The 12,034-nt window shown below is 33.6% G+C and overlaps 2 protein-coding genes across 2 annotated transcripts; both read right to left on the bottom strand.

Moving 5' to 3' along the window:
* Nucleotides 1-7,731: 7,731 nt before the first annotated feature.
* K441DRAFT_698166 (uncharacterized protein) lies at nt 7,732-8,031 on the bottom strand (the record flags this gene model as incomplete). Its single annotated transcript, XM_067653040.1, has 2 exons — nt 7,732-7,925; nt 7,971-8,031. Coding segments are annotated over 2 exons (255 nt in total), but the record flags the coding sequence as incomplete, so codon positions are not given.
* A 2,286-nt stretch (nt 8,032-10,317) lies between these two features.
* K441DRAFT_688640 (uncharacterized protein) lies at nt 10,318-11,716 on the bottom strand (the record flags this gene model as incomplete). Its single annotated transcript, XM_067652215.1, has 9 exons — nt 10,318-10,499; nt 10,668-10,740; nt 10,780-10,783; nt 10,841-10,881; nt 10,921-11,153; nt 11,241-11,372; nt 11,462-11,466; nt 11,504-11,606; nt 11,644-11,716. The coding sequence occupies 9 exons, from the start codon at nt 11,714-11,716 to the stop codon at nt 10,318-10,320; spliced, it is 846 nt and encodes a 281-aa protein (XP_067501421.1).
* Nucleotides 11,717-12,034: the final 318 nt, after the last annotated feature.

Genomic DNA, 12,034 nt, shown 5'->3' with positions numbered 1-12,034 from the left:
ATATACTAAGGGTATAGAGAATGCACAAGTAGACGCTCTAAGTAGAAAAGCTAAACTATAAAACGATAAAAAGCTATTAGGAGCTTTGTTGTGTAAAGATAAAGACGGATTAATTAAATATAATTATCTAAAATTAATAATAATTCATTGCTTAACGTCCGATTCGGATCCCTATTGGGCCCACGCGGACTACTCCTTATGTACATATGGGGAGAAAACTCTATTTGAGAAAATTATCTAAAATTAGTAGTAACTTAAGAAGAATTAGAAAAAGTCTATAAGATACTAGAGAGCTTTTAGGTATAAAGGATCTTAGAAGTATAACTAGAGGAGTAACTAGAGAATCTAGAGGTGGAAATATATAAGTACTAAGACGCAAAGTATATCCTAAGCAGCATAGCAGAGCATTTTATGGAAGATTTTTATAAGGGAATAACTTAGGGGTATAATAGAGCTATAAGCTTAGTATTAAGACTCTAAGAGGAATATATTATTAATAGAATTTAGGGTATAGTACGAAAAGTTATAAAGGAATATCTAGATTACTAAAGGAATAAACTAATAAGGTATAAGCTATATAGAGGGCTATAACCTATTAAAATACTAGAAAGACTATAGGAGGTTATATTATAGGACTTTATTATAAAGTTGCTAAAGTTAAGAGATCCTATTACTAGATAAGATTATAACGCGATCTTAGTAATAGTAGATAAGTTAATAAAGTGGGCATACTTTATAGCATGTATAGAAGAAATCTTAGTAGAAGATATTGCTAGAATCTATATTAAGGAAGTATTTATAAGATATGGAGCACTAAGTAAAATTATATTGGATAGAGATCTAAGATTTATAGTAGTATTCTAGGAAGTATTCTTAGTAGAATAAGGGGTTTAAGTAGTAATATTAACTATATATTACCTATAGATAGACGGTTAAATAGAAAGATTAAACTAGACACTAGAATAGTATCTAAGGTATTATATTAATTATGCATAGAATAATTAGGTATCGCTATTACTAGTTATATAGTTTATATATAATACGACACCATAGGAAGGTATATAGATGTTACTATTTTAGGCAAATTATGGATATAAGCCTAGAATATTGTTATTACTATAATAAGTAAAGAAAATAAGTAGTATAGCTAAGTAAAGAATAGAGACTTTAATAAATCTTTATATAAACCTTACTAAAATAGTAAAGGTAGTATAAGAACGAATAAAAAGATACTATAATGCTAAAAGATCTAGAGGACTAGATCTTAAGGAGGGAGATAAAGTATAGCTACTATATAAAAATTTAAGAGTTGATGACTAAGTAAGAAGTTAGACTACGTTAGACTAGGACTATTTAAAATCGTAGTAAAGATTTCGGAAGTTATATATAGACTTAACTTACTAGCAAAGATAAAAATTTACCCTATATAGTATATTGCGATACTAGAGCTAGTATATAGGAATATAGAGCTACTAGTTTACGAGGAAGATACGTATAGAGGATAAGAGGAAGATAAATGGTAGGGTTTGAAGATTATTAGCTATAAGGATATTAATAAAGAAATATAGTATAAAGTTTAGTGGATAGGCTATAATAAGACTACCTAGGAGCTACTTAAAACCCTAAGAAACGCTATAAGAAAGGTATAGGAGTATTAGAAGAAAATAGGTTAGGGAGTATTAATAAAGAAGGATCGCTAAAGAATAAGCTACCTAAGGGGGACTTAGGAGGAACGATTACTAAACTACTTAGAGTTATTTCCTTCTCTGTTAGAAGAGAATCTATTCTTTTATTGCTAAGTTCCTATAAACCTTATTCTATAAGTTTCTACTCCTTAAAACAAACCTTCTTATAAACCTTCTCTAGATAGAGTAGTTAGGTAGACGCTGCAATGCGAGCCTCTAGGGCCTTCTATTCTATATCCTAAGAATATTCTAACTTAGTAAGAGCGCTTATAAGCTTACTATTAAGCTTTATAGTAGTAGATTAAACCTAGGACCCTAGTAGCAATTAATAAGGGTACTTAAAGACTATTAAGAGTAATAGGGCGCGTATACTTAGTGTTAGAAGAAGAACAAATATTGTAGGACGATTAAACGTTTACTTTAGTGCACTCTAAATATAAAGAGGGCTGTTAAGATAAAGGACTCGCTAACGTAATATAAACTAACCCCTCTTTCGTATAATAAGAATATGAAGATAGTATAATTTTACTAAGCAATAATATGGCAGTAATAGTACGGGTATAATATTACGCGTATAAAGAAGGAGATACTTTAGGTATAATAAGTAATAATATTAACTAAATTAATTAAGCGGATATTATACCTCTAGTAGATAACTTGGAGATATTAGGGATCTTTAAGGACGAAGATAAAGAGGAGGGAGATAGTGTTACGAATACTTTAAGTACGATGTTATAACTACTAGGAGAGGAGTTGGAAGCAGCTAGTTAGTTAATAAAAGTACGGTCTAGAATGGAACCAGTTAAACTATATAATGAGGAATAGTAACCAAGGTTATATAATGTGCTATATATAGAATATAGGGAACGGAAGGAATGTATGTACCTTATATACTATACGTACCTTACGTATAAGAAGGATTTCTTAGGGGTACGGTTATGTATTTAAAGGACCTCGGTCCCTACCTTAGATAGTTCCTTCCTTATAGTAAATCTTAGAATATAATTAGAGTTAATCTATTAAGCACCTTACTCTACTAAGACTTATATTGATTGTTTGTTTATCTATATACCTAGCTTAAACGTAGTACTCCCTGTAGTACTTCCTATAAGGTTCCGTAACACTTAGTAGTGAATATATTATAGAACCTAGTAGGAATACTATAGTAAGAGCCGCGTTTAAGCTGGGTATATAGATAAATAAGTAGTTAACAAGTCCTAGTAGAGTAAGGTGCTTAATAGATTAACTCTAATTATATTCTAAAATTCACTATAAGGAAGGAACTATCTAAGGTAGGGACTGAGGTCCTTTAAATACACAACCGTACTCCTAAGAAATCCTTCTTATACGTGAGGTACGCGTGCTCTATCTGCTCTATTATAGATCTTACGGATTATATAGATTATATAGATTATATTATGTGACCTTAGCTACTATTCCTCGTTATATAGCTTAACCGGTTCTATCCTGGACCGTGCTTCTATTAACTAACTAGCTACTTCTAACTCCTCTCCTAGTAGTTATAACATCGTACTTAAAGCGTCCGTAACACTAAGGTATAGAAGTATACTATAATATTATAAGGCTTACTAAGTAGGCATATTACTTAGAAGGCCTATTTCTACTTATATTATTTCTTTTATATAACTTAATAGCCTTAAGTTTAAGAGTATCTTTAAAGAGGAAGGCCTAAACGGCGAGATTGATAGTATACCCCTAGTAGTGGATATATTATTAGATAGGATCCTAGGTAATATCCTTATTATTAGTAAGATATTTATTATTATTTATTACTTAACGTCCAATTCGGATCCCTATTAGGCCTACGCGGACTACTCCTTATATATATATAGGGAGAAAACTTAGTTTAAGAAAACCCTATAATCCATCTCCCCGCCTTTTAGGACTTGCTTACTTAGCGCCTATAAGTTACCGGTGGTGCTCTACTACCTTACTTTTTAACCTTCTTAGAAACTACTGCTGCGGTAATAAGCCTACGGACGCGCTAGTATCTTAAACTTTACTCTACTACTATAGAGTTATTATTGGGAGCCTATTACTTACCCCTTTGCCTTCTATTACTATTTCCTTTATAACCTAGAACTAGTTTAGCACATTTTAGCTAATAAGCTACTGTTACGGCACCGTAACGGATCTGGTTAGGGGCTTGCTTAAGACTTAGCACACATATATAGACGTCCTTTCTACTACCTTCTGCTCCTTAGCTTAATATCCTCGTCAATAGACAATCCAATTGTATAGGCTTGCATACGTTCTTTACAGCGCTTGTGCCTCGATTGACTAAGTCCCGTAACAGCTACTAGGTAACCGCCTTAAGACCTTTTTATATTAAGAGCAGTATATTATAGTTCTCTATGCCAGCTACTAAAAGTATTACTTCTTAGTTAGTGTGTAAGGGGTATAACAGTATTACGTATTTTAGTATCTATCTTAGCCAGCTATATTTACACCTTAGGCTACCTACTAAGACGCCTACCCAGTAAAGCTAATCTTTTAGTCCTATTATTCCTATCTTTAAGAGTATTACTATTATATTTTCTATCCTTATTAGGCCTTCTTAGAGCCCTTAGGTATTTACCCCCTATAGCGTTAACTATACTACGGCTTAGGTTTCTCTTACCTAAGTTAGCCTTTATACCTTTAACTCCTATACGCCTCTCTAGTATTAGTCTAACTAGTATTATATTATAGTAGATAGTTTCCTAATATTCTCTTATACTCTACTTTAGCTCCTTTCTCTTTCTTACTATTATCTTTACTAGCCTCTTATACGTCTCCCTTCCTCCTCTATATAGGCCTAGACCCTAATACAATACTATTCTTCTTCTACTTTCTCTACCTATTTTTCTAATATATCTTCTCTACTTTAGGGTTATTAGTTTATTCTCCTATAGGGCACCCTAGGGTCCCTCTATAGTTTATTTAGGCGTGTCTTAATATACTTTATAATATTTAAGTTGCGTTCCTTTTACGCCCTTTATATTATAGTAGCTTTAATATATAGTTATAAGGGGGGGGTATTAGCTTCCTTTTTAAGCAGTGCTATGGCTATTTACTTATACCCACCTATTATACTCTAGAGGTAAGCTAATTAGACCTTTTAAAGTAGTTTAAGGAGTAATTTAGGGGGGCCTTTCCTGGTTTCTCTAATGGCCTAAATACTAGATCTATATATTATAGTTGGCTGGATAACTGCTATATATAGTAGGCATGACCTCTAAAAGTATAGACCCTATATAGAATTAACAATCCTAGATATTATAATATACTATACTTGGCCCTTATAGGCCACCTATAACGCATATACGCTCTACTAGAGCTTACTGTCTACCTATACTCCTAATACCCTTAGGCCTTAAACTAGTTAACCCCTAAAGCCTTAGATGTAAATTATATACTAGAGATCTATAGATTGGTTGCATTTTCTTATAAAGTAGATTAGCTAGTATTTCTCTAGTAAGAATTAGACTCTATATTATCTTACCTATCCTATATAGGTATTATAGGCTTTCTCTAGTGTCTTATAGTTCTTTATAGCTATTAAACTATATATAATTAGGTTTATGTTATCGATAAAGTCTATCCCCTAGGTTGCCCTTCCTTAAAGGTATTAAGTAAGTTGCTTATAAAGAAAAGGAAGAGTATAGGTAAAAGAGGTAATTCTTATAGTATTCCTGTTATAACTGCAATAGGGGGGCTCTAGTATCTACTAAAGACTAATAATATTTCTTTCTAGCCTATAAACCCTTAAATAAATTATATAATCTATTCTAGGAAGCCCTTAGCCCTAAGGATATATAGGAGGCGCTTATAGGGTATATTATTGTAGGCGCCGCTAATATCTAGGCTAAGCATTAATACTATAAAGTCCCTTCGCATTACCTATATAGATTTAATAGTGGTAGTAAGTAGTATAAGTGCTAATAGCGTTAAGCGGTTCTTTCTTACCCCTATTTAGCTTTATAGTAGTAGGGTATATTCCTTAGCCGTATCTGCTATATAGTCCGCTATTACTTTTTCTAAGATCTTACTAAGGGTATTTTCTAAGGTAGTAGGGCGGTAGCTTCCTGGGATTGAGTAGTCTACTTTACCTTCTTTTTGTAAGATAACCGTTATTATAGATCATCTAAGTCGCGAGTAGTAGCCTATTATAAAGTATGCTCTAGCTATATCTATAAGCTAAGGTGCTATAAGTGGTCTATAGGTCTTTAAGGCCTTATTTAGAATCCTATCTAGTCCTAGTGCTATATTATTTAAAAGGCGGCTAATAGTTCTGGCCATTTCTTCTATTATTATATCGCTGTCGACCCACAGGCGAGTCACCGGTGTTTCACCCGTGATATCACTAAGGTCTGCTGGAGCCGGTTGGGGGAAGAACCTTTCTATAAGGATCTTTGCCTTCTTATCATTGTTGTTAGTGGCCTATGATTCCCCTGCTCTTCGTAGGGGCGGAAGGTGTGGGTCTTTAGTAAGATATTTATAGATTATATAATAGAGAGTATTATTTATTATAGAATTATCTATAATAATAGCTCTAAGCTTTTATAATCCTATACTCCTCTAAAACTAGGAGAAGAATATTCTATTATTTAGCTCTACTATAACTAGATACTATATAAAGGGTAAGAAGAGCTTTTATTTAGTTTTCCTAGCTATTAATAAAGTAGGCGTAGACTATAAGAAGAAGGTAGTTATTTAAAGATATCTAGATATTAATAGAAAGGTAAATACTTATTAACGCTAATTAAACTTGTCTTTATATAATATCTTTCTATCTAAAAGAAATAGGTAATTATCTAAGAAATTTCTCTATACGTTATTATTATTAAATTAGATAACTTTAGGTTAAGAGCCTAATAGAAGATATAGAACTCTTCCTACTCTATAATTTAGATAGAAGATTTTATATAATTACTAAGTTAATAAAAGCTTACTAGATAACTTCCTTATTTAAAACCTTTGTAAGAATTATAGAATTAACTTTATCTATTTTAAATTCTAATACTATCTATACCTAAAGTTCCTAAAGCTTTTTAAATACTTACTCCTTTATATAAGGCTGTTTAAAATTAATAGAGATTGCGTGGTCTTTTATAAGGTATCTTTTTATATTTATAGTTAATAGTACTAACGTATTCTATAAGCGAGCCGGACACCTTAAAACTTACCAAAAATTAGAAAAATCACACCTTAATATCTTAACAACCACTTAATAATAAATTCTAATAATTTAGATTTAGGCTTTTATATATACTTTATAGCCTCTATTAAAGTTATATAGTAAATGGTTTAGTGGTTTTTAAAATATTAAAATTTAGGGGCTAAAATAAGGCTAAATTACTACATCTTACTATATCTTAAAAACTATTTAATAGTTTACTATATAACTTTAATAGCTGCTATATAGTATATATAAAAGTCTAAATCTAAATTATTAGAATTTATTATTAAGTGGTTGTTGAGATATTAAGGTGTGATTTTTCTAATTTTTAGTGAGTTTTGAGGCGTCTAGCTCGCTTGGGTGTCCGGCTCGCTTGTGGAATACGTTAAGTAACTTTTACACTAATTATAGTATATAAGCCCTCGGTTCTTTTTATTATATATTAGCTTATTCTTATATAGTAGGCGAGTAAATTTATAGACTAGAGATTAAAGCTAAGCCTATTATATACTAGAGCTCTTAATTAAGCTAGGAGTATTTTTAAGAAGAGATAAATCCGCTTCTAAAGCCATATTTCGTATAATATTGCAGTAGAAAAGTAGTAAATTCAATAAAAGAAAATTTTGCGGCATGCCAAGAGAATATCACGATACTTTGATCGATCGTCGATCGTATCGAGATAAGATTAGATTTTGCCCTACCCTGTAAGACATAGGGTACTTGGCATCAAAGACAGTAGTCGGATCGTGGTAAGGAACCCCGATTCAGGTCGACAAATTGTAGTTTACCAATAGTTTTGATTTTCGCATCGAAAAACCTATGATGTTCAGTGAGTTGGCAGCTGAGCTGTGTGGTGATGTCAACCTACTTGCGAATCTCTTCCCAGGCGAAGATGAGTGGTGGCTCGAGGATATAGCACCTTTCAACGGACGTTAGTGAGGCCCAGGCAATATTGAAAAGCGACGTATCTTGCACATCATAGTATGAGATGATGCCCGCTTTGGTGATAGTCTTGGTGTACCAGGTTGCGAGATTCCGTGAGCGGGTAACAGTCAAGCCTGCACTGGTAAGAAGAAAGTCTAAATGTCGATAACCAGACTTGCCTTTGGTGTCGATGTTACCAGCCCGCTTCTCCTTTGGCTTCAGATTCTTGTCCGTTTTCTGCAGCTTTGGGCTTTCGGGACGAGAGTCGAGGTTGGAGCCAGAGTCTGCCATTTTGGCGGCGGCGATATTGTGTGAGTTGTTTGTAGGTCAATACCAGACGTGAGCGGGATAGGAGGGAGCACGGCCCCTTTTTGGTGTCTCAATGGTTGGAACCGCTTCATGGCCAATACATGCCTCTAGTGGTCTCCTGGATTGATATCCCTGATGGTAATTTAGGAGGATCTTTACCTCGTAAGTTTTTATAAGTCGTACTCGTATCTCGAAGCTAATTGGCGTGTCCCAGCCAATATATAGTAACTATCTTGTATCTACTTAGCATATTTAAGACTTTAAAGAATAGTAGTATAAAATTTAGATTACTTACGTAATGTTAGGCAGAACCTAGGAACATACATACCATCTATACCTCTTACACTCTCTAATTATATTTATATTTACTAAGGCTCTAAGCTTATCTATTATAGTATCTAACTAACCCCTTATCCTAAGGCCTCTCTCCTTACCCCCTCGCCACTACCACATCACTCTACTACCCCGCCTCTACACACAACCTAAATATTATTAATTTTTGACTATAATAGTAATTTAGGAACCGTTGATAAAATTTAACGGCTAAGAGAGAATATCCACCTTTCTAGACATTAAATATTGATTAGGGGACAAGTTAACCTCCAATAGCAGCTTAACCCTTTACTATAGAGCGCTACACAAGAGGGCTAAGCCTAATGCATGACTTAGTGACGTCCATAACGTTTTAAAACTCGATAGTATAGGGGGTTTACCTCCAGCTTCTTAAGAAGGAATTAAAAGGCCGGGGGAATTAATTTAATCCCTAAGAGAAAAATATTAGATACCCGCTGAAGCCCAAAGAAAAGAACGTTAAATGCTAGCTAAAGCGTTAGTGAAGCTACATAGGCTAGATAATTAAGAAGTTTATATAATCGCTTAACCAGCTATTAGATCTATAGTCTTTTGTCCTTTAATAATAAAATACAAGCGCTTAAGTTAGAACCTTTAATTGGCCTAATTTTATTTTAGAATCCTTTTAGAGTCCGTATTAGCCAAAGAAAGCAAGTAAGTTAGAGGTAAAGGTGCAGAATAATTGCCTACCTATTCTTATGCTAAAGTATACATAGGATATTAAACCGTAGGAGAAGTTCGATATTGCTAGTTTTATACAAGCATTAAAAGTTAAAAAAGACGTTTAACGGTAGTCTTTTTAAGCTTGGGATATACGAAATAATCCTAGACTTAAATTATAATTAGAATATATAAAGTAGAGAATACTATAAAAGTAATTTAATAGCGAGTATTAATTTAATGCAGTGGTAATATTACTACGGGCAGGTTAAAGCGGCTTAAGTAAGAAATACATATTTATAGTGCCACGTTATATATAGCTAAGCCAATTCTAAGGCTAAACGTAGGTCAAAGTGATCCTGTAAGAAGTTTATATTTATAGTGCCACGTTATAATATAGCTAGGCTAAGTCTAAAGGCTACGCATAAGTTAAAGTGCTAGGTACGCCTCGCGCGGCTAATCCGAGATTGATGCTGTAGCTAAGAGAAATCAAGCATTCTTACTAAAAGCTGGGGAGCAGCCTAACTTATCCTATGCGTAGTTAAGAAAGGTACTCCTTCTACCAAGCCAACTAGAGGCTCTAGATTTAATTAAGTCTTGGCAAAATAAAGCTATAGATTGATTAATTAATTGTAACTTAATATTATAGTAATAAAGCTTAGATTTTATATATAATTTGACTTTATTATAGCTTGATTCGATTAAGGTATTAGAAGAACGTTTACGGCCCATTATAGTAGTTTAATTAAGGTAAAAAGCTATATAGATTCGATAGTAGAGCCCATTATTATTCGCGCATGGGCTATATTTAAAGGAGCATCTTAATAGCGTATGGGATAGAGTAGTGAATCTAAATACCCTAACTAATGTTTACCTATTCTTAATTAGTTAAATAATACTACGGCTAAATAAATAGGCTAGGATAATTATAAAGACTTACGATTCCTAGGCATTAATGTAAATAGATATAGATGTTCTATAGATATATATAAAGGTTTTAGGATTATAAAAGTAAAACTATATACCTCCATATACCATACTTGACCTATTACTCCTTTAGAAGTGCTAACGACTAGTAAATGCTTTCACTTACTACGTTTATATGCCTAAGGTAGCTACAGGAGCTACTTCTAACGCTATAGCGGATATGTCTATTATAGGCTACGGGAGCCTAGCTCTCTTTATACTTCCTCCTTCTAGAAGGCCCTAGGCCTTCTTAGCCGCAGCTTTTATAGCACTATTCTCTTTACTCTTTCCCCTGTCTTCCTTAACTCTCGCTCTCTTTCTAGCTCTTAACTTAACATAGGGAATTCCTAATCTCTTATCTACGACCTTTGTTAAGTCTAAGAGGCACTCTATATCTGTCAACCCCAGAATATATATAAAATCTTAATAGCACTTAGACCGATTTATCTTTATATAACACTTTTTCTTGCCTAGAATTATCTAGGCAAGTAAATACTTAGTATTGCCCCACCTATTCTTAACTTATAAGGCTAGACGCAAATACTCCATAATAACGCCCCTCTATACTGTCTTATTAGTAAGCGTTCTACCTTCTAACTCCGATTGGAAGACGCTTAGATTCTTTTTAGCAGCCGTTACAATCATTGCTGCATCTATATTATACTCTTAGATTAGTTATAGTGCTTCTATATAGGAGGTTACATTACTATTTATAATATAAGCAACGCCCACTTCTCTATAGACGTCGCCTATCATCCTTAACTATTCCCAAATAGCCCGTTCTCTTAGCCGCATGGGCGTTATCTAGTAGTGTATTATTAAGCCTATAATACCAGTAACTACTAACTTCCTAACTAGAGCCTCTATATCTTTTAGTTTATCTAATAACCTAATTTTCACGCTAATCCCTATTTCAAACTGCTTCCCCACCTCCTCTATAAGTGCGGTAAGGATACTATATAGCAAGTCGGGTATCTTTAGCAGCGCAGCACCCATCCCTCCGGCGGTTAAGAACGATTTTAGACAGCTTGCATTTACGTCTATACCTACAACATCTACTGCGATAATCTTCGCAGCTATAACCGCAAGATTAGGGTTTAAGGTACCAATTTAGAATATTAGGCGCTTATATTCTAGCTTAGGGTAGATATAATAGATAACACTTTCACGAGCAAAGGGATTAAAAGAGGGATTCTGAATTTTTAAAAAGGGAAGGTGGGAGAATTTAATAGTAGAAGTGTGGGGATTTAGGCGGCGCGTTATACTAATAAGGGCACGATTAATCGTTTCTAGGCCTGTTGCTTAAAGTCAGATACGTATTTATAAAGGTATTTGTAAGGTAAGGGATAAATAAAATACAAGAGTTTAGAAGTTCTAATTTTACTTACCCTAGATAAGGTCTGCCCTATATTTTAGCGCTAGCAACCTTAACGGAAGTTCTTTAGACCTTACTATTAGAGCTAAGACGACCTTCTTATAATAGTCAACTCCATTTTTAGGAATAGGAACGCGTTTAGGTTCTACGGGGGCTATAACCGATCTTATAATACGTGTAAGTGTTCGAACTATCCCATGCCGTAGTGCCTTTAGCGTTAATAAGGGGCGTTACATGATGAGAGTATGTTGAAGCACAAGTCATATCTTGGTAAATGTTAATTAGGTAAATTTTTGACACTCTTTACTACCTTCACTACGGGTTTTCAGCCTCTATATAACATCCTTAGCATAACTACTTCTCCATTTAGCGTTCGGTCTGTGCTATTATAGATAATATATAGCTCTAGATAATATATTAGTAAGCCTACTTAGCAGTCTCAATTCTAGAAACCAGCTCTGGCGATTTATATAGATATTAGTTTAGCTACCAAAACAGCTATAAGTATATCTTTAATAATATACACAACTTAAGTTATTATAGCATCACGCAGTGTCTCCTAATATTTTATCATTTAAAATA

This window comes from Cenococcum geophilum (assembly GCF_001692895.1).
Source record: "Cenococcum geophilum 1.58 unplaced genomic scaffold K441scaffold_35, whole genome shotgun sequence".
NCBI lineage: Eukaryota > Fungi > Ascomycota > Dothideomycetes > Gloniales > Gloniaceae > Cenococcum > Cenococcum geophilum.
The sequence above is the reverse complement of the archived record's forward strand: the minus strand, read 5'-3'. Positions and strand labels throughout refer to the sequence as shown.